This window comes from Eublepharis macularius, chromosome 6 (genome assembly GCF_028583425.1).
Source record: "Eublepharis macularius isolate TG4126 chromosome 6, MPM_Emac_v1.0, whole genome shotgun sequence".
NCBI classification, from domain to species: Eukaryota; Metazoa; Chordata; class Lepidosauria; order Squamata; family Eublepharidae; genus Eublepharis; species Eublepharis macularius.
Genome location: NC_072795.1, coordinates 59,355,557 through 59,378,869, shown reverse-complemented (window position 1 = coordinate 59,378,869; position 23,313 = coordinate 59,355,557). Strand labels below are relative to the sequence as shown.

The 23,313-nt window shown below is 44.2% G+C and overlaps 2 protein-coding genes across 3 annotated transcripts in view; one reads left to right on the top strand and one right to left on the bottom strand.

The window, feature by feature from the left end:
• Positions 1-15,418, top strand: part of STAG1 (stromal antigen 1) — a 319,961-nt gene extending 304,543 nt beyond the window's left edge. For both annotated transcript variants that reach the window (XM_054982615.1, XM_054982614.1), the window contains 3 exons: positions 11,848-11,962; positions 13,095-13,175; positions 13,255-15,418. In XM_054982615.1, the coding sequence (XP_054838590.1) occupies positions 11,848-11,962; positions 13,095-13,175; positions 13,255-13,278 (220 nt within the window). In that variant the 3' untranslated portion in view covers positions 13,279-15,418. The remainder of the gene's footprint in view (positions 1-11,847; positions 11,963-13,094; positions 13,176-13,254) is intronic.
• Positions 15,419-17,719: 2,301 nt separating this feature from the next.
• PCCB (propionyl-CoA carboxylase subunit beta) overlaps positions 17,720-23,313 on the bottom strand; it is a 58,921-nt gene continuing 53,327 nt past the window's right edge. The window contains exons 13-15 of the mRNA XM_054982616.1: positions 21,031-21,129; positions 20,453-20,546; positions 17,720-18,523 (exon numbers count right to left, since the gene is read on the bottom strand). Of these exons, the coding sequence (XP_054838591.1) occupies positions 18,402-18,523; positions 20,453-20,546; positions 21,031-21,129 (315 nt within the window). The 3' untranslated portion in view covers positions 17,720-18,401. The remainder of the gene's footprint in view (positions 18,524-20,452; positions 20,547-21,030; positions 21,130-23,313) is intronic.

Here is a 23,313-nt window from a genome sequence, read left to right as displayed (position 1 = left end):
TCTGGATTCACCTCCTCCTGTTCTGTATAACCAGTAGCTTGCGAAGTGGGCACATATTCCGCATGTGGCCTCTGTAGGCCAGGTATGATTTCTTCCACTCCTTGTTCTTCTTGAGATCTTGCAGCTAAGATCCCTTTCGCCAAACCAGTGATTGCTGATATTCCCGAATCATTTGCAATCGTTCTGCTTTGAAGCTGCACCCACTGGTGCTCACTTACGTCTTGTTGCCCCGACCACGGGGTGACTTCCGAATAATCCCAGCTTAGGGCGCCACGGCGGGACGTCTCCCACTCCGTTTGTTCGGTCGTCCTGTTCCAGTAAAGCCACGGTCGGCTGCTGGCATGCTCAGGTATTGACTCCAAACTGCGCCGACTATCCACCTGTGTTTGCGTGAACATCGTACTGGCCCTCCGTTCCCTCGTCTCCCTTGGTCTCGTGCCCCACTGCGTCGGAGTGGGCGCGGAAAACAGTGGTTCGGCTGTAGCTCTGGGCCGGGTATCTGCACTGCTGGGAGCGAGAGTGTAGAGCGTAGTAACAGAGGAGCTGTTTCCTCTCGGTACAGGTCCTTGAGGTTCCAATCCTTGGGAGCCAGGGGAGGCATACGGGTCAAACAAAGGATCCCTGAGCGGGACAGCTTTGGAGTCCGTTTGATCCGGCTTAGGCATTGGAAAAAATTGATTGATAACAAAATGTCAGAGCTGTGGCTAGATAATGTCCTTATTCCAGACTACCCTCTGCAATCAGACAACAGTCCATTGTTTCCAAAAGGTTTTTACTGGAGAATTAGTTCATTATAGTCCACTGGCCTGAATACAATATTCAGGATGGTACATATGCATTGTTACCAATGACAGGCAAAGCATGAGGTACAAAGTAACAGATCCCAGCAGGCCCAACCTCCCCCCATAGTTCTCAAAACAATCCTTCTGAAGCTAGGAAAGCGAAAGTCTCTCAAGGCCGGTTCTTGGTGGAACAGCGGTAGCCAAAACAGTCCTTCTCTGTGAGATAGCTGCCTGGGAACCTTGGCACCTGTGAAGAGAGCACTTAAACACTGAAAGGATTAAAGATGGAGTCTGTTAGCAAGAACATACATGAGAGCATTCTGAACCTGACAGATAGAACTTACAGTATAAAAGGACATGCTCTATTGTCTCTACCTGCCCAGATTGACAAGGGCATAGGTGATTTGCATATGGAATATGAGCATATCTCCCCTCCAAGACAGCGGGTGGAAGGGCGTTAAAACGTGCTAAGGTGAAAGCTCTGCGGTGTTTTGGGAACTGCAATGAAAAGAGATAGCTAAGTGGGGTAAAATTTTGTTTTCTATTCATTACTGGCATGACATTTAAGGCCTGTGCTCTATCTACTTGGAGAGAAGTGGCCCATAGTCTCTGTTTGATAATCATTCTGGCTCCTTGGTGGCCAAGGTGCAACAGCGCTGTGCTGGAGAAGCCCAATAGTGACAGTTTGCGTTCTATTTTTGAGATCCAACTTGATCGGAAGCTGTCTAGGAAGATTAAAGGCGTTAATCCTGAGGGGGGAAATTTTATCTTGAGCCATAGACAGATGGCATGGAACCAGGCCCGGGTTTCCAATGTTACTACCCCAGCCTCTAACCTGAGCAAAGCATTATGGATACATCTTGGCACTCCTAATAAGGATCTTAGAAATTTGGATTGGATTACTTCAAGCTTGGAGTGATCTTTGTACAGGGATACCTGAGCACCATACATAAGCGGAGGTATTGTCTTGCCTTGGAAAACCTTCAGGGCATGTGGGATGTAAGCACCTCCTTTTATATTGAAAAATCTCAAAATGGCTGAGGCTGTTTTATGGGCAGATTCTGTGACCTGAGAGAGGTGTGCAGCCCATGAGCCTGAGTGTTGGAATGCGACTCCCAAATACCTGAATACCTTTACCTGCTCAATCTTATGTCCATCTATTTGCCACCTGTGTAAGGTGGGTCTTTTGCCAAAGACAAGTATTTTGGTTTTGGTAAAATTTATAGTGAGATGTTCATCATTGCAATACGATGCAAGTGCTCGGAGAGCTCTTCTTAGCCCTACTTCGGTATATGACAGGATAACCGTGTCATCTGCATATAAAAGTGCAGAGATGGGTCTGTTTGCAATGATTGGAGGGTGGAAGTCCGGATTAGATAGGGACTGTGTCATAGAATTGATATAAAAATTGAACAATAAGGGAGCGAGTATACAGCCTTGTTTCACACCCCTCTTAACTGGCACCCTATGAGATAAGTGCCCTTGTGTGTTGCATCTTACTGAGAGTTGGTTATCCTCATAAAGGGCCCTTATAAGGGCCAACAATCTCCGATCTATCCTAGACTGCTCTAGTTTTGCCCAGAGTCTGTTGCGCGAGATGCTATCAAACGCCATTTTGTAATCAACAAATGCTGTGTACAAGGCTCCTGATGGTCTAGCTGTGTATTTATCTAATGCTGCAAAAGCAGGCACTGGTGCATTGTGGATTGGCCACTTCTAAATCCAGCTTGTTCTTCTGCTAGTATGTTTTCCTCATCTATCCAGTCCCGAAATTTCCAAAACAGATGTCTAGCATATAATTTTCCCACCACACTGAGCAAACGAATAGGTCGGTAGTTAAAAGGGTCTGATCTCGCCCCTTTCTTGTATATTGGGATAATAACTGCCATACCCCAGTCTCTAGGGATTATGCCTGTTTGGTCAATGTACATAAAAAGGGTTGCTAACACCGGAGCCCACCAGTCCACATCTGATTTTATTAATTCAGGTGGGATCAAGTCACTTCTGGGAGCCTTCCCTGGCTTTAACTGAGATATAAGTCTCTTAACTTCTGTGGTTGTAACTGGTGGCCATGATGGAAGTATGTCAATATTAGTTGCAGGGCACTGCATCTGAGATGTCTCGGCTGTGTATAGTGCATAAAAGTGATCTTCCCAAGTCTTTGTGAGGATTTCACAAGTGAGTTTGGGACCTTCCAGAGAGAGACCACTTGACACTATTTTCCAAAAGAGTGCATCATTTTTAACTTTTGCAGCCAAATTAAGATGCGCCTACGTCTTTTTAAGTGCCTTTTTTTTTTGTTTTAATTAGGTTTTTATATTGCTGCTTTAAGGCATATATTTCAGGTGGCATTGATGATAAATTCTGAGACTTATAACTGTTGTACTTATCTGTTAGCTGCTTTTTGGCTTTTCGACATTCGTGGTCAAACCACGGCTGTGAAAAATTTTTAAGTGCCTGGGGCTTGTTGGTTGTTTTATTAGGGCAGCAGACATCAAGCCACCCCTTAACAATTTTCTCATAGCATTCTAAGATGTCTTCTGAGTTGGGGTTTGTGATCAGTTTGTTACGAAGTCGACTAAGCTCTTCTGAGTTTAAGAAAACTTTTGTTTGATTGGCTACTTTACTGGACCATTGGATTCTTGAAATTTGAGCAATACGTTAATTGGTAGATGATCACTATCTTGTTGAGGTTCAACTCTTTAAAAAACTACATGTTCTAACAAGTTACGTGAGACAAGTACATAATCAATTGTTCTGGCTCCTCGATTTGACCAGAAAGTAAATTCGCCAGGTAGGTCTCCATTAACAGAGCCATTCAACATGAACAGGTCTAGCCTATTAACTAGATTTGCTAGACGCAATCCCTTCCAGTTTGATTTAGCATCTTTTGAACGTCTAGGGAGGAGGGGCAATGAGGACTCTTCGTCTGGGGGGATGGCATTATGGGCTGAGTACAGAGACGCAATGGAGCAGCCAGTTCTAGCGTTGAAATCACCACCAATCAAGAAGTAAGCATGGGGAAATTTCAATAACAATCTTTCAATGAAATTTTCTAGGCTAGTCCAAATTTCCTGAACTTTGGGCTTGTCCTGTAAAGGAGGTATATATACATTAACGACCAAAAGGTGGAAGTTCTTGAATTGGGCCAACAGTGCCTGGGCATGATGAGCATCAGATCCTATCTCTGTCACCATGGCTTGTAATTTTGTAGAAATTAAAATAGCCATACCTCCCCTAAGTCTCCCCTTTTCCCCTGATTTAGAAGCCAATAATTCGCTGACAGAGAACCCATCAATCAGCAAGGGTGTTAATAACCAGGATTCCTGGAGAAGGACAATATCAAAGAAGGAAAGATAGTTCAGAAATGAAAGGTCAGATTTCTTAGCATGCCAACCCGCAATGTTCCAAGACAAGATTTGGACATTTCCATGCAATGGATCTAGTCAGTCTTGGGAGTTCCAAATGTTCTTTTCCCTATATTCAGCAGAAGAGGTCACTTCATCTCCAACTGGTAGTAAATCTTGCATAATAGGACCAGTTGGCATTTTGGTAAGGGGATGCAAAATCTCGGGTGCTGAATTCTGCACACTTGGAATAGTAGATGTCTCTTGATTTGAAGAAGTAAGAGGCAAGAATGAATCCCCTGTTTCCTCGTTGTTTGGGGGAATAGAACAGGTCGTCACTTCCACTGGAGATGTTAAGTCTATTAAATTATTCTGAGCTAGCAGGTTCTCCATAGAGGTAGGATCTTTGGGGGGTTTATTTATTATTGGTCCGATCCTAGATTTTGGCTTCATCTTTGCCTTTGTTTTGGATAGTGTTTGAAAAGCAGTACATTAGCACAGCATGACGCCGTCACTTGGAGCAGTGGCTGCTGGCATGACCCACCCGCCGGACGTGGCGGGTTGCGGTCAGGGTGTGAGGAAACCATGTCCCACTCACCAGCTGTGGTGGCAAGTCCCTGATCCACCCGCCAAACATGGTGGGTCGTTGTCAGGGTGGGGGGAGACCTGACCCTCCCCCTGTGGGAGAGCATAGCAGCGAAGCGACATCATGCGCTCCACTCCCTTTCATGGAGGGGAAATTGCCCAGCTGTACAGGCAGCACAAAATAAGTAGCTCGGACATGGCCGCCCCAGGAACCAGGAACAACTGCATATGGGATCACACAGGCTTGGAAAAGTTGGGGCAGTCACCTGAATGTCCCACCCACCAGCCGTGATGAAAAGTCCCTGACCCACCCACCAGACGTGGCAGGTGTGAGGAGACCATGTCCCACCCGCCAATGGCAATGAAGGAACCCCTTCTCCCAGGTGCAGAGGAGACAGTAAGAACAGCGTATGGCATGATGCCGGCATGGAATAGTGGGGGCAGACAGCACCATGACCCACCCACCAGACATGGCAGGTTGTGGTCAGGGAAAGATGGAGACATCGTGCACTTGCCTCCCTCGCATGGAGGGGCAACGGACCGGCTGTAGAGGCTGAAGAAAATAAGCGGCCCGGATGAGGACAGACCCGGAAGAGCCTCTTTCAGGGCTTCCAAGGGTCGGGCACAGAACACAGAACACGCTCAGAAAATGGTTCTGCCCCCATTCCAGGTAGCTAGTACTGCCATGAACCCACCCGCCAGATGTGGCGGCACAAAAGGAACCCCTTTCCTCTTGCATGGAGGAGACCACAGGCCCATACGGGAAGCTTCCAAGGATGCAGCTGCTGGCAGGTGCCACCCGCCAGTCGTCCGTGGCGGCACAGAAGGAACCCCTTTCCCCTTGGCGCAGAGGAGACAGCCTGTCCCGTTGAACGAGACTCCTCCCACCATCCTCTACAACTGTATCTGCAAAGCCGTCTCTCGTGCCAAAGAGGGTTGGACATGGACATCACCTACCCACTTGCCGGCCATGGCAAAGGAAAAAGGTGCACAAAATAAGCACCCCAGAAGAGGCTGGACCACAAGAGCAGTGATCAGAGCAACTCAGCGACATCGTGCGCGCCCTTTCCTTGAATGGAGGGGCAACAGCCCAGCTGTACAAGCTGCACAAAATAAGTGGCCCGGACGAGGGCAACCCAGGAGAGCAACATGTAGCTGAACACCAGTGTGGAGCAGCGGAGGCTGTCGCCAGCATCACTCACCTGCCGGCCGTGGCAACAACAAAGGAACCCCTTCCCCCTGGCGTGGAGATCACATGCCCATACAGGAAGCTTCAAAGGATGCAGCCACAGACATGCCCCACCCACCAGCCATGGCAGTAGGTCCCTGTCGAGGAGGAGACAACCTGGCCCTCTTCTTGTGGGAAAGCAGAGCAGCAGAGCAACAACATGCACTCCCCTCGCTCGCATGGAGGGGTGCTTGCCGGCTGGACAAGCTACACAAAATAATTGACCCAGATGAAGCTGGACCTGGAAGAGCAGCATCGTGGAACACTGGAGGCAGTCACCTGAATGTCCCACCCACCAGAAGTGGAGGCAAGTCCCTGACTCACCCGCCAGACGTGATGGGTCATGGTCAGGGTGTGAGGAGACCCATGTCCCACCCAGTCACCGGCATGTCCCACCTGCTGGCCGTGGCGGCACAGAAGGAACCCCTTCCCCCTGGCACAGAGGAGACAGCCTGTCCCATTGAATGGGACTCCTCCCATAATACTGTACAACTATATGTGCAAAGCCGTCCCTCATGCTGAGGAGCGTTGGACATGGACATCGCCGACGGAGGCTGTTCAAAATCCCGCTGCCCTTCCTGGTGCGCATCCCAGCATGAGCAGGGGCGGCTTATACACAGCAGGCAAACTGGACCCTCAACACATGCCTCTTTCAGGGCTTCCGGGCCACAACAAAGAACACACTCAGAAAGGGTTCTGCCCCCGTCCTCAGTTATGGCCCTCCAGTGCCTGAACCCACACACCCCTCCTCATTCTGGGCAGGCACTGCATGATAGAACGTATTCCTTCCAGAAGAAAAAGTTAGTGAATGGCGGCGGATGGTCACCTTCCCATTTGAGAAAGGTGCTCAAAGAAAGATGGAAGGAGAAAGAAAAGGAAAACGTGCTCTAAAGAGAGGAGAAAGAAAATCCTATTCCTAACATGCTCTACATTGAAGGGGAAAGAAAACCCAAAAGTGTTTCAGCGAGCCCTCATCAGAAGTGCCCTGCAGCCTGGACTGTGATCTTAGATGTGTTGGCTTGGCTTTTTGGGCCAGAGGCTGAGGGTGGGTGGACGGTGAAAGAGAGGCGGAGGCCGGCTCAGGGCTTAGAAGAATACTCAAGATGCACGGAGGGGTAGCTGAGCAGGGAGAGGTTGACCTTGATGAAGGAGAGCTGGTCCACCAGATCCGGATCTAGATGTGAGCGTTGTGGATGGAGGAGGTCTCCCAGGTGTGAGAACACCCTCTCTTTCTGGACACTGGTGGCAGGGGAGAGCAGGAGAGGATGTTGGTGGCCACCATCGAGAGATCCGGCCAAACGGCAGATTTTATCGTCCAATACTCCAAGGGGTTGCAGGGGGGGGCTCAGCTAGGTACTCTCTGACCATGGCCTCCATCGAGTCCTTCGACGCAACGGAAGTCCTGACCCCGCTGCCGCCGACTGCTCAGCCCACCACCGAGGACCAGAATGGGGGTGGGTCTTCGTGGGGAGAGCTCTCCTGCCTCCTAGTCGCGCTGGGCACCACTACCGCCCTCTCCTCCCCCTCCGTCCCCTCGCCCACACACTCTTCCCTCCCCTCTGCTTGCTGGGACCAGAGCTTGCACACCACTCGACACAGGAGCTTCGCCCACTGGTGGAGCTCTCCCTGCCACATGGCAGTGCTGCCCTTGATACGAGAGTCGCATATGCAGGCCAGTCTGTATGGGTCCTCTCAGCACAAAGGATGCAAGCGGGTGGCCAAGCCTGCCTGCAACCTTGCAACCAAGTCCCTGACCCTGTGGAGAAGCTGGTCCTGTTCTTCCATCTTTTTGGCCAGAACCTGGTCCAGGCCATGGATCAGGGGGATGACCTGCCCCAGAGAGGACTGGTAGCCACACAGGAGCTTGGTGGTCTCCTTGAATGACCTCAGGACATGGACAATCTGAGAGAGGGCTAACCAGTCCGTAGAGTTGAGGCTGAGGTCTTCTCTCTCCTGGAAAATTGGCACCGAGGACATTATGCAAAAATGGCATAGAGAATCACTATTGCCTCACATAAAAAGACCAGGAATAATGGAGCAGTAGAATTCTTGGCTTGAAAAAGCAACTGCGAAACGGGCTGTCTAAAGAGCTGGCGCCAACTGCCCAGAAGATTTGGGAATTTTTCCTCCAGGAGCATATTGCCAACTGCCCAGGAGATTTGGGAATTTTTCCTCCTGGAGCATACTCACCCATCGTTGGATATCAGCGGAAATCCTGCCTAAAAGCAGAAAAACATATCAAAGAGACAATTATTGAAATCAACAGATGATTAATACTTACCTGAAAGGGACATTGTGATAATTGACTAGTAATGTGATTTCTCCACAGGCTCTGGTTGTGATATAAACAAACCATTGCTCAATTGTAGTAGAAGGATATTACATTATTACATATGTTTTGACCAAAATATTGCTACTCTTGGTTTGACCTATAAACTGTATTTATACTGAGACAATCTTCATTATTGTATTAGTGGTCTCTTAGTTATTTCCTCCTTTGTTTACCGAGGACATTATGTCCTGAACAGGGTTCTTTTGATCGAAAGAATAATTGCCGCAGTGTGGAGCTAGACCGCAAAGAGGAGTAGGGGGTGTGCTGCAGACAGGGAGAGTCCCTGGTGTTTCTGATGCAAAGGACTGGGATGATGCTCCAAACCCCGCCCATTCCTCCTCAGATCCTTCCTTCTCTGCAAACAGCTTCACCAGGTCCACTCCCAGCAGCATAGGAGAGACCACTTCTGTCTCCCCCACAGGCTCCATGGATGGATCAAAAGAGAGAGACTCTGCTGCCGGACAGACTCCCCCCCTCCCCCAGAACTGCTAAAGGCAGCCACCGACGGGCCACATGCTCTGCCCTTTTTCCACCACGACCAGTGTTGCCTAGCAAGAAGTGGCCCTGACATTGGGGTTGGGTGTATTGAGCCCCAAAACTACCTCCACCCAGTCACTGTCCCCAGCTGGACCGGGGCTCTAAATAAAAAAAAATGAGTGTGGGTGCTGATGGTGTACGCAGTGGAGACAGTGGAGGAACACTGTGCAGATGTGTAAGTCTGCGAGCAGGCAAGAGTCCCTGGCCTCCAAACCCACTTCCACCCGGTCACTAACCCCGGCTACACAGGTGCTCACAAATAAATCACAGTCTGTGAGCAGAGGTTGTGCGTGCGCACAGCAAAGGCGAGCTGCACTAGAGAAGCGTGCAAGTGGGGAGCCTGCAGTGCAGACAGTAAAACTAGTACCCATGCAGATGTGAGTCAGTGGGCAGACCCCAAACCACCTCCACCAGAAACTCCCCAGCTGGAAAGGGGCTCAAAATAAAACAAAACAATGTGTATGCACACAGCAAAGGCAAGCTGCACTAGAGAAGTGTGCAAGTGGGGCACCTGCAGACAGTAAAGCTACCTGTGCAGATGTGAGTCAATGGGCAGCCCCCTAAACCACCTGCACCCAGGCACTAGCCTCGGCTACACAGGTGCTCACAAATAAATCAGAGTGTGTGCGCTGACGGTGTGCGTGTGCTCAGGGTGTGCGGGCGCACAATAAAGGTGAGCTGCACTAGAGAAGCATGCAAGTGGGGAGCCTGCAGTGCAGACAGTAAAGCTAGTACCCATGCAGATGTGAGTCAGCAGGCAGCCCCAAACCACCTCCACCAGGCACTGTCCCCAGCTGGAAAGGGGCTCAAAATAAAACAAAACACTGTGTGCGCTGACGGTGTGCATGCACACAGCAAAGGCGAGCTGCATTAGAGAAGCGTGCAAGTGGGGAGCCTGCAGTGCAGACAGTAAAGCTAGTACCGTGCAGATGTGAGTCAGTGGGCAGCCCCCAAAACCACCTCCACCAGACTCTGTCCCCAACTGGAAAGGGGCTCAAAATAAAATAAAACAGTGTGCGCTCTGACGGTGTGCGTGCACACAGCAAAGGCAAGCTACACTAGAGAAATGTGCAAGTGGGGAGCCTGCAGTGCAGACAGTAAAGCTAGTACCCATGCAGATGTGAGTCAGCGGGCAGCCCCCAAAACCACCTCCACCTAGTCACTGTCCCCAGCTGGACGGGGGCTCAAAATAAAAAAAAAATCAGTGTGGGCACTGATGGTGTGCACTGCAGAGACAGTAGAGCAACCGTGCAGGTGTGAGTCAGCGCACCAGAGGCACAAGCCTCCCAAAGCACCACCCAGTCACAGGCACTGGCTGCTGCAGAGTCACACAAAAGAAAACTAAAGGGCACTAAAGGGGTAAGCAGAAAAAGGGAAAACCACTAAACCCATACAAGTGCACACAGCTAACATAAAAGTCAGGCTTCCTGGGGGGGACCCACAAAACAAACCAGAAGTGAGACCCTCCAATAAGCAGAGAAAGAGATAAATAAAGGCAAATAAAAGTGAAGCTCCCTGGGTGGAGGAGGCCACAAACCCCCAGAATCCAAAGCCTTCAAAAAGCAGAGAAGGAGAAAAATAAAAGCAAATAAAAACCTTAATCAAGCAAGACCAAAGTTCTATTCAAAGGCCTAACACTAGGCTGGGGAGGGGGAGGTGAAAAGCTAAGACTAGAATGGGGGGGGGGGGAAACACCCTTTTCCCAAACACCTCCCCAGTCCCGAGTAAGAAAGGCAGCAAGAGAAATAGGCTTTTCAGCTCCTTTTCCAGCAGCCAGAAGTGCAGGCGAAGGATCCCTCCCAAGTTCCCAACACTACAGCTAGCAAGCTCTCTGTCCTCTCCCACTCTGGAGAAACTGAAACCAGGAATCACACAGCTTCCCCTATTTATGGAAAAAGCCAAGAGATGGAACAACTCAGGAACACTCTGGTTGGCAGAAAAACCTGCCTAACAGGGTTTTGGAAGGAAGAGATTGGTGTTACCATGGCTGCTGAAGGCCCAGCTCCTCAGTTGCCTTAGAGACTCCAACCCTCCTCCCCTTTTCCTGGCTAGATGGGCCAAAGTGGGAGCTCTCTAGTTGGCAGGGACAGCTACCAATCAAGCCTGGAGGCCTCAGATTGGGGGCAACCCAAAGACTGCCACCGTTGCCTGGGTGAGGGAGTGTTTTGGCGCCAAAAGTGTCTGAACTGCCCACAGAACAGTAAGAAAAGTTACCAGGGCATGTACTACAGTGGCATGATCTTTTTTGCTCAGGAAAGGCTGCAGCTGGTTCACCAGCCAAAGCCCGTGGAAGGGAGCTCCTGGCTCCTGGCACTGCCACCTGCTTATTCAACAGGAGGCCTAGGTCCAGCAATAACCCTAAGCTATGAACCTATTCCTTTGAGGAGTGCAGCCCCGTCAAGAACAGGAGACACCACAATCCCTTGGTCCATCCTTCCTCCCATCGGTAGCACCTCTGTTTTATCAGGATCAAGTTTCAATTTGTTCAGCCCTCATCCATCCCAAAACTGCCTCCAGACACCGGTTGATGATTTCCATAGCGTTCTTGGAATCCACTGAGATAGAGCCAAGTATCTGCATACAGATAAGAACCTAGCCCAAATCTCCAGATGACCTTTCTCAGCAGCTTCAGGTAGATGTTAAAAAGCATGGACAAGATTGAACCTTGCAGGACCCCATAGGAAGACAGATCAGTAATGAGCTTCCTTATCTTTTGCTAAAAATTATAAAGTAAAATAGACTAGTAATTGTATACTAGAGAGCCAGTTTGGTGTAGTGGTTAAGAGCGCGGGACTTTAATCTGGAGAACCGGGTTTGATTCCCCACTCCTCCACTTGTAGCCAGCTGGGTGACCTTGGGTCAGTCACAGCTTCTAGGAGCTCTCTCAGCCCCACCCATCTCACAGGGTGATTGTTATTGTGAGGATAATGATAACATACTTTGTAAACCACTCTGAGGGATGTTAAATCATCCTGAAGGGCAGTATATAATAAATATATTATTATTATTCATTTTTTCCTTCTCCTTCTTCATAAGCCGGGGCCTAATGGAGGATGATGCTGAGCCCATCTTTGAAGATGTAATGATGTCTTCACGAGGTCAATTAGAGGATATGAATGAAGAATTTGAAGACACCATGGTCATTGATCTGGTCAGTAATACTCACTTTCAAACAGGTTTTTTTTTTTTAACAAAACGGATGGCTGCTAGTCAGGTAAAAACTATATAGGTTGGACTTCCAGTATCATGAAGTGTGGCTTCCATGCCTAAATCTGTTTTGCCCTTTCACCGCTCTCTCTTAATTTCTTCTACCACTTAAACTTCAGCAAACTTTTTTTATTCTGATCTTCAAGTAAGAATTCCTTTGGTATTATGGGGCCACAAAATCCTTGTAGATTTCTTCTTAACCACATTTATGTAGAGAAAGTAAAATATTGTATATAGGTAGGGTTGCCAGATCCCCTTATCCTCCCAGCAGGAGACGGGGGGAACTGGTACTCACCAATTGCAAGAACTTTGTGTGCGTGCTTCACTCATGCATGCTTCCAGTGCCAACGCAATGATGTCACTTCCTTGAGTGACATCATTATCCTGGCTGTGGGAATGCTTTGCTTGGGGCCAATCCTTAAAGAATCCCACTGGGAAGGTGTATTTCACCTCCTGGGCCCATTCCCGACAGGTGAATGGTGGCGGGGTGCAGAGGCTGGGTACAGGGAATCCCCCACCCCTGCTGGGGAACTGACATTCAATAAGTCATTTTGGTACATGATCAACATTCTTCTGCATACCTCATGAGTATAGAACTTTTAATAAAAACTGACTGGTACAAGTGGTGGGCACTTCCTTACTTCAATCAGCAAGTTCAACTGGTTTGCTTTGTTCTATGGTAATTTCTTGGTCTATCATTCATTGTTGCAAACAGTGTTAATATTACTGCTGCAATAAACTGCCTCAAAAGACTATAAATTTCCTTTATGGAAAGTTGAAACCATTAAGAAAGGATTGTGGGCTTGCCAAGAATTGAAATTGCTTCCATATAGATGGATTTCAGGTTTCCTCCCAGCCTTAAAGTCACTAAAGATTAAATCTTCAGGATATCACTGGGTCACGATTTGGATTTAGAAGACGCACTTATCCTTTCCTGGTTTTAAATTATTTGCAAAAGTTATTTTTGCATCCTTGTTAGGGAAATAAGATAAAATGCAGTTCCCAAGTGTGGTACAGCTGCATCTTCTGTACCTAAACCAAGATTTTAAATAATTGAATAAAATTTTCGTTCCCAGCCGCCTTCAAGGAACCGACGAGAACGTGCTGAATTGAGGCCAGATTTCTTTGACTCTGCGGCTATCATTGAGGATGATTCGGTAAGATTTCACTAGGCATGTGTGCTACTTGGAACTGCAAACAATTACCCTGTATTTAACTGTTACCTTTTTTTTTCAGGGATTTGGAATGCCAATGTTCTGAAGTCTGGTGAAGACATTATTCAAATGCGGAACTCTGTTCTTAAGAGCTCAAGGCCTATATACTGTGATAGCTTATATGGAAAACCACATTTTTGATGTGATTTGGTTTGATTTTTAACCAAATGATTAAGGTCAATTCCTTTTTGTAATGAAAGAAGAGGAACTTCTTAATGAAACAAGGAATATTGGCCAATCAGGCACCTCTGAAAGGCTGACCTACAAATCATTTGTTTCCCTGTCCTTGACAGTCCTTATACAGGTTTTTTTCCTGGACGGGGAGGAGCTTTTAAATTAAAACAGTTACAAAATAAATACTGTTCTACACGTTTTCAGAAAACATTAAATGAAAACAAAACTTTTTAACTTTATTTTTCTGCTGTACAACTTCAAAATGTTTTAACATTTGCCTTTTTATGTTTTAGAAGCTAGCCATTTTTATTAAATTTATGCCTGTCCGCCATTGACCAGCAGCAATGCGATCAGCAGGCCATCCTGGCTGGAGAAGTGTTGTTAAACACACTGGATGTGACTAGCAGTATCCTCTCTGACCACTGAGAACAGAACACTCTTACAAAAGAGGTTAGAAGTCAGATGTGTGCATCTCTGCCAAAAAAAGTCAGATTCTGAAAAGAAAAAAACCCAGATTTTATACTTCTGAGAAGATTTATTTTTATTTATAATAGGGCATAAAATAAGAGATGTCCATGAAGCCACTTTTCCAACAGACGCTGTGTAACATTCATTTTATATAGCACTAGGGGAACACACAAACAGCACATTTTCTATTGGTACTTGTTCTGTGCATTTTTAGCAACTTATACCAGCAAATAAAATATTCTCAGTAAAATAAACCAGTGGTTCTAAAGTAATCTATTTGCTGTTTCTACTACCTATTTCATGGCCTGTCAGATCTGAGGTACACAAGCAGCAACTTTTCTTTGGAGCGTAAATCACAGGGGAGGATGGGAGTGGGATGGGGAACAAGTCACAGTTGCATTTTCAAAGCAATTTTAACTGTACCATAGAGAAGTGTCTAACTTTCCATGCCGTAAATACCCTTTTGTGCTATTTTTGTAAATTGATTTTGCCAGTTAGATTTACTGTATGTGCTGCATAGAAACTTGTGCTTAGATGGTGACGTTCTTAAGCTTACAATGGAATACAGCTACATTCTCAGTGTTAACTGTGCATTATTAAGAGTAATTATTAAATAATTTTTCAAAAAAGCAGAACAATCCAAAAAGTAATCAGCCAATTCATTGTTCTGAGAGATTTTCAGTGTCTTCAATGATTTGGACTTTCACTCTACTTAAGATATTATGACTCTTCCTGGTAGCTGCTAATATAGTTAAAGGACTGATAGTTTTCCAAAGGTATTGAGCACAGCTCATATTGATTAGAACATCTGTAAAAATGAGGCCAAACTAGTATTCCTTTTGGGGTTTGAATGTTAGGGCTTGAATGCAGATCTAAATTGGCCCAAGTTTAATACAGCCACTTTATAAGTGCTTTTTATAACTGCTGCAAAATAATGTGTGACATGCTCCCTTTTAAAAGGTAGATTTAATAAATATAAGATGCATCCAATGCTTACCTTTTGGGGGGAGAGGCACACATGTCAGATCATGTTACTTTCATTTAGCACCGGGACTGTTCCCCTATTTTAAAAGTACAGGTCTCAAATTGTGGTTGCCAAAAAATGTTTGACGTGGTAATTCAGCCATTCCCTCAAGGTAGCTGTTTACAGTAAAGTTGCTAAAGTCACTGGGTTGGTGCTACAGGATACAGTACAAGTTATCCCCAAAAAGTGGACAGTAATGGGTGCAGTAGCACTTCTGTATTGTGGGAAGAATGGCGTAACTGCTGCTGGTTTGAGTCCAGCACAAATTAACTTTGTGCTCCACATCCCTCCATATGAAAACTGATAGTGATCATTATTGTTCTGTAAAACAAAACAATTTACAGGTTACCTCCAGTGGGTTTCCAGTTCAGTTTGCAATCAATAGGTTTTTTTAAATGTGTCTCCTTGATTGGTTTTGCTAGTACTTCTGTAAATTGTACATTTACAATATGAGGTTTTTTCCTTTTGTACAATTTAAAACTGATGCTTCACTTTTCCTTTAATAAACTCCTCAAAATCACATGTGCGGTGGAGTCCTTTCCACAAAGCATTTGGAAATGGGTGCTTTCTGTTTGGTCTGTCTTCCACTAAATATTTTCCAATAGTGAAGCTTGAGAAGCTGTTCATTTTCTTCCTCATGTCTGCTTATCCTGTTACTCTACAACATTCTGGACAGAGCAGACTCTTTTTTTTAATTTTTCCCCTATTTGGAGATCCCCACACCCAATAAATGATCCAATGTTTTATTTTTAATTCAGTTTTTTTCCCAAATAGTTTTTAGTAGTCCAGTGCCCTTGGAACATGTTTCTGTCTCCCCTCTTCTACATACCAGAAATGTCATTCAAGTAAATAACAATTTAACACATGTATGGAATTTTTTACAGAATGGGATTCCTAGGGTCTCAGATTTATTTTGGAAAAAACACTCTCCCCTTTATAGTTGCAGAAGTATGTCTGCGTGAGGCTCCTGTATTCAGAAGGTGAAGTCACTTCCTCTAGATACACAGTCATGTAGATCACCAAGACTTTTACTGCTGCACTGTTCGTCTTTGCAGAAATAATAATCCAAATTCTATAAATGTTCATAATTTCAAAATAAAGCAGTTACTGTGACCCTGTTGGAATTCTGGTGCAATAGGAGTTTTAATTAGAGGTGGGGAGGAACTGGGAAAAAAACAAACCGTGTGGTTCATGGTTCGTCTGGTTTCACGAACCATGAACTTCGCGAATGGGTTCGTGGGGCTTAAATACCCCCCCACACCAGCTCGATTAGCTGCTTGTCAGGGAGATCCCCAGTAAGCAGTTGATCCAGGGGTTTAAATGCCCCCGGGCGTTGGGCTTATACACGAACCAAACCAACTGGCAGACCAGTCGAACCACTGGTTAGCGAAGCACAAACCAACCCAGTTCGTGACGAAGGTCTTGCAGTTCGTGGCCATCTCTAGTTTTAATAAATGAGTCTAGAGGTAATCTTTTCTGAGAAGAAAGATCCTGCAAGCAGTATCTCAAAGTGTAGTTTTTAGACAGCTTCTTGGCTGAAGACAGCCAGAAGCTTCACATGTGATCAGGCTTTCAATAAGTTTGTTTCATCTGGACTTGGTAATTTAGAATCTTGTTTGTCAGATCTTTGCAAAGAAAATACCCTTAAATATGGGGCAGTTTGTCTCTACAGAAAACATTTATTTCAGGGTAATGGAAAACGTTTCAGAGTTCTACGAATGTCGATGTTTTTCAGTGAACAAATTGGTTGGGCAAGATAGTTACAGCTCGGATTCAGAATTTATATTTCTGGTGCTCTGTTGGAGTCCTCTGCAGTAGAATATTTGAACATTAACTTTGCACAGGTAACATTTTTACTTTCTTTTTCATGGTTACCTGTCAAGAAATCTAAGTGTCTTATTAAGAAAACGATTAAATGTGAATACTACTAAACTTTTAATATGAACCTTTTAGTAGCAGTAGTGGGTTATGAAGCAATATTTCTGCCCCAAGGGCTAAGATCCTTAATATGACAAAGTTGGAGAAAAGAAGGGCTTGGAAAGGTACTTTGTACCAACAGCCAACAGAGTTCAGGAGTCTTCTTGTTTGATGTTTTTGCTTAGCTTAGGTGCTTCAGATGGAAGGTAGCTCCATGTTATCTTGGAGCTGCTATTTGAAATTACTGCCACAGCATTCACCTAGTGTATCAGCTAGTTTTATTGCGTCATGTTGACATTCTTCTGCTTATCATTTGCTTCTCTGCCAAGATTTTTACATGTCTTGAATGAGGCTGTAATGCTAGTAAATGGTCATGTCCTGTTGTTTTTTTGATCTGTTAAATATTAGAGCTGGTAAATGGTCTATAATATCAGAACCAGAATATGACTGTATTAGCCTTAACATAAAGCAGCTGACTTTACATACACAGCTGGCTTTGGGATGCTGTTTGACCACAACTATATAGCAATGAACCTGTATTGTTTCCATTTCTACCTTTCTTTTTTTTAAAAAATCCTTAAATTTCTGCCTAAACTCAATCTTTCAACTTCACCAGTGGATAAGGTGGAATTTGGAAATGCTGTGGCAGTAATTCCAAATTGCATCTCCAAGATAAGTTTAGCTAAATTGTTAGTAGTAGTACGATATCAAATGCAAACAACTGCAGGGGAATCTTGGAAGAAACTACTACATTATAAATGGTGACAATTTTTTAAAAGTCTTTTCCTAATCTTTATCTCATGCTGAATCACAGTTTTTAGACATATATATATATGTTACACACACACACACACACACACACATATATATATATATATGACATAACGGGTATCTATTCTGCATGTTCTTGTAAGAAACTTGAGTTTATAGAAAAGTAAATGACAGAATGAAAGAATGGAAACACAAACCACAGCCATGGTCATTTTACATTATACAGTTAGCAGATAGGACTGTTTTCAGATCAGCATTTAGTGTACATTGTGTCAGAAAAAGCAGCCAACATTTACCATGGCTTGTTAATTTAAACACGGCTTCTTCCTGTTTGGAGCTACCTCGCCTAAAAGCCTCAAAAAATCATTCTTAAAGTGACTAGAGAGAATGGCTTCATCATAATTGGACAGATATAGAACATCATAATCTTCTCATCTATTATCCATATTAGAGAATTCTTAAAGCCAGCAGTGACTTGCAACAATTACAGCTCTAATTATCATACTCTTGCTTACAGCTGTTGTGCTCTGTAAGTTGTATGATTGTTTTATCAATCTCCCCAAAGATACGTTTTAAAATCTTTTATTTCCACATTGACTTCTCTTGCAAAGTGCTAATTTTACATCTGCAAATTTTATTTTGTAGAAATCAAAGCAATAGGATCCTGTCTTGAGTATCATGAGACAACTTCTACATGTTTTGTATTTCAAAGTGCTTCCATTTTAAAATGCCGCATGTTATCTAAGGGAAATGCCTGTTCTGACAACTTCAGAGGATCTGAAGTTACACATGAAGTCTGAACACTTTGAATCAATTCAGAGTGGCATGTTAGCATGCTTCTTCCAAGGGTTGGATTGTCTTTTGCTTGCTAGTACTTCTAAATCACGGCAGATGCGAAGTCGAGTAGTAGAAGGCTGGATGATGTCATCAACAAAACCTGTTAACAACATTAAGATGAAATTATTATTTCTGCTAAATGTATGTATTTGCTCCACAAAGCAGTGGGGATAATATAGTAAACTCCATCTGATGCACATTAGCTTTTCCATTAAAACAGTATTTTTATTTTTGTTAACTGCTCTAAAAGAAGTGAGGAACAGCTAAAATGCATTCTATCTTTTTACTATGTTGCCTTTTATAAAACGTAGCAAAGGGAGGCAGGAGTCTTGGTAATTGAAATATGAATATGAAATTTCAGTGTGAAGATGTACTTGATGTCATATGAAAACAGGATGTGTGAAAATTATTTTGTACCTTTGTATTCAGAAGTTTAAACACCAGAAAAACTTCAGAATATGCTATTTAGCATACAATAATGGCTTCAATTTACAGTTACTAGAATACACCTTGAGGTCTCAGACAAACTATCTGAAGGCCTAAGTATATCAACTTAAAGCAAAAGCTTTAATGGATCAATTATCAGCTCAATTAATGGTAGCATGTTCCTCTACCTAAGAGCTTCTCATTGACAGAATAATAACTTGCTATGCTGCCACTAACTGAGCACACCCAATGGCTATTTGTATTTACTTATTTACAGGGGTCATTTCATAGAGAAAGAGTTACTAGCATATGCCATGCCCCTTGACATCACCAGAAGTGTGTAGTTAGCACAGCTGATTTGCATATGCCACACCCCCTGACATTATCTATCCTGGCTGTTTGGCCATTCAGGGCCGAAATGGGGTCCAGAATGGTCAGGGTTTTTTTACTCTGTTTGAAGATTGGGGAGAGGGTTATATTGATCTAACCATGTGGGTAGTTTTGTACACTCGTCTCTCCCATTCTCAAGTTTGTATTGTGTATAGACTCCATTAAAGGATCCCACAACTACAACACTTTAAGACTTGAAAATTCAGCATTGAGGCAAAAACCCACCCAAAAAAGGCTTAGCACTGAATACTCAAGATAAACATAAACTTAACAATGTAACTAAAAATAGACTATGACCCAATTCCACAAGGGAAGCAACTTGCTATAACCAACTGTTTTGTCCAAAATTGTTATGTTGTTAATATAGTTTCACTCCAAGCTATGTTCTCTCTTCCATATTCCAGCTAATACTTTTCCCGGTCTCCTTTCTTGACATCCTCTCAGAAGTAAAGATAACAAATCTCTTCTTAACAGGTACCTCAGCCAGAATAGATAGAAAAACAAACAACTGAAAAACTCCCCCTTTTCTGCCTCTCTCTGTTCCACTTCTCTTTTTATCAGCAGCTCAGGCAATCTTAACAGGGACTCAAAGTGGACAGAAATTCTGGTGCAGTCTTGTCTCTCTCTCTGCTACAAGACGCCTCTGACAGTCATTAAAATCACAACAGAATGCAGTCAGCCCCAGTTATTAGACGGAGGCAAATAGATTAAATTTCCAGCAAGTGGGATTAAGCCAAACAGTAAAGACGCACCCTATTTCTCCCTCTCCTCCAGTAGTCTTCAGCTGCTACAGATATTACTTCCAAAGCAGCACTATTGATTGAAGCAAGCAGACTAAGACACCTGCATGTCCTCAAGTCAGCTGCCTCTGGCTATTTTAGCAGATTCACCTACACATCCTGCTTCATCAGCAGCCTAAGTTAAGGCCTCTCACCTGCTGCTCTCTTGTTCTGGAAATGACAGTTTCTCAGCAGTCAGGACAGGCACTAACAGAGGTAGGATTTATCACCCATATTTCCTCTCCTTCTGAATATTGTAATTTTTCATTTAAATGTTGAAACTTTAACAGAGCAGAAAATAAACATCCACCATCTTTGGATGACATGCCCCACCAAGAACTAGAGAGAGCTGAGGTCAATAAAAGGTGATGCAGCAACCAAACAGCTTGAAATAAGCAAGGCTTTGATTAGTAGAAGCTTAAAATAAACCTTACCTTTGGTTGCCGCAGGGAAAGGATTTGCAAACTTTTCTGCATATTCTGCTTCCGCATTTTTCTCCTTCCCTCTGAAAATGATCTGGACAGCTCCCTGAAGAAGAAAACACAAGTATATTAAATGACTGAACCATCTTTTTTGAAGGTATTTGGAATGTGGGTTAATTTATTTTCTGAAATTTATAAAGTGAATGAAAAGTGACAAAGCGGAAAGACATTGACTGACTGTAATTAGAGGCAGGCACAAACCGAAATACGAACCGAAGTTGGGAGCTCATTACTCACGAACTGTGATGAATTTTAGCCCAGTTTGGTTGATTCGTATTTCAGTTTGTCATTGCAGACAGCCTGACGCCAGTCAAGCAGTTTCCTATGCAACGGGAAGAATGGGCCCTCTGCAGACCTTCTACTGACCCAGAACTGACGTTTTCATGAACCGAACAAGCTGGCTCAAGTTCATGGAAGTTCATGTTCGTGAAACGTGACAAACCACAGACTGCACAGTTCGGAATTTTTCCAGTTCGTGCCCATCTCTAACTAATTACTGGGGACTCGAAATGAATGCTACCTCCACTTACCTTGGCCCCCATCACTGCTACTTCTGCTGTTGGCCAGGCATAATTTGCATCTCCTCTTAAGTGCTTTGAACTCATCACATCATAGGCCCCACCATAAGCCTGGAAAAGGAAAAAGCAATAGCAGCCGATCACTGTTCTGTGTATTTCTATCCTATTTTATAAAAGGAACATCGCAACTCCATCAATTTAAAATGTTCAGATATATGCTTCTCTTTTATTCATTTTCTGATTTCACCATGTTCTCAATATGGTTTTCCAAGTTAAGACATGTAATCATGAAGTGTTTCCTGCCTTCAAATACTAAAGACACAATGTGAAGACTTTAAAGTATCTTTTATAATTAGCCTACAGCATTTTCTCTTCAAAACTGTGATTTATATACATTGTTTTTAAACTAAGAATATTTTCTTGTACTGGTAGGGAACAAAGTATTTAACAGCTTTTAAATTAAAGCCTGATGTAAGTGTTGACTGCCCCAATAAACCATGCTAAAATTTATTTTTCCACTGCACCACTATTTTTTGTTTCTTGCTTCATGATAGCCAAAATCTTGAACTGAGCTTGGTAACTGATGGGTAGCAAAAGGAATGATTGCAGAATATGAGTAATATTCATGGTCTGCGTAACTCCTGATAATAATTGAGCTGCAGAGTTCTGCAGCAGCTGGAGTCTCTGAGTTGACTTTGAAGGGAGACCTATGTAGAGTACATTACAGTAGTCTAATCTCAATGTTACTATGGTGTGAACCTGAGTGACCAGATTGGTAATGTTAAGGTAGGGGGCAATCTTCCAGGCTAGTCTGAGTTGGGAGAAGGACTTTTTTGCAGCTGCATTTTCTTTAGCATTACTGCTGGATTCAGTATAACCCCTGTGCTCTTAGCTGCTTCTGCAAGGGTCAACTGAACCTCAACAAAAGTGGGAAGCAAAATCCCTTCAATATCTCCGCTTTTCTGACCAGCATCACTTCTGTCTTGTCTGGGTTCTGGTTTAGTTTGTTCACTTTCAGCATTTGACCACAACTGTCAGGCACTGACCTCTACTGCATTACCTGGTGATTTGAATAAAGAGAGATACAGCTGGGTGTCATCTACATATTGATGGCATCCAATTCCGAAGCTATAAATGATTTTTCCTAAAGGCTTTACATAGAGGTAGAATATGCAGAATAAAATTGCGCCTTGTGGAACTCCACAAAATAATTCCCATGCTGTCAGTCTAAACATTGAAGCTGACTCCCCCCTTGCAGCAAGAAATCCAAGCTCTCTTGAGTCAAGGTTTTTTATTGAGAAATCATAACTAAAGTGTATATATGACCATAGGTTACACAGAAGCAATTAAAAGTGTCTGGCTGTACACAGAACTCTTGCTGAGAATGACGTATGGAATGCCTGCTACAAAGTTCCAGTCCCTCCCTGTGAGGTGCCTAACCAGCTGGGCATAGTCAGTGGGAGAATAGGAAGGAACCGTCTCAAGGTCTCTGTGGTGAGCCATCCGAGATAAGCATGCTGTCTTCCCAGGAGCTGGACGGCTTGTGTGAAAAACTACACACACACACACAGGATGATTGCAAATGAAGGGAAGATGGAGGGACTGTGGGCAACAGACCTGACATGCTGAAGAAATCTGGTATCCAACAGCAACCCTTTTGAGTCCATTCCAAGGCACAACCCTGATATCTACTTCTGCCTCCAAATGCCTCAACAGGATGGCATGATCTGCTCTATCAAAGGCAGTAGACAGAGCCAGTAGGAGCAACAAAGAAGTCTATATTCAGATGGAGGCCATCAATTAAAGCCACTAGAGCCATCTCTATCCCATAGCATGACTGAAAAGATCCACAGCACCAGAGTTATCCAAGAAGACCTGGAGTTGGTCTGCTACTGATCTCTCAACCACTTTGCCCAGAAAGGACAGAGACTAGGCAATAACTGGTCACCTCATTTTTTTCTCTAGAGATGGTTTTTAAGTAGTGGGCAGATGACTGCCTCTGATTGGCCTGAGGAAGGTGCCCCGAGTTAGTCACTGATTTATTATAGACGTAAGGACTCAGTTATGTAGTTTTTACAAGATTTTAGCAGCCAAGTTGTACAAGGATCCAGTGTACAAGATGCCAGGATCCTGTCAATATCCATCAGTGTAACCAGGTCAAAATTTCATAACCATCTGTTGCAGTGTACTGTGTTGGAGAAATCACCCTAGTAAACAAGTGAGATTAGCCTGTCATTGTAACTTTATATCATGACCAGGGATTGGGGAGTCAAGTTCTCCATTCACAGATGAGAA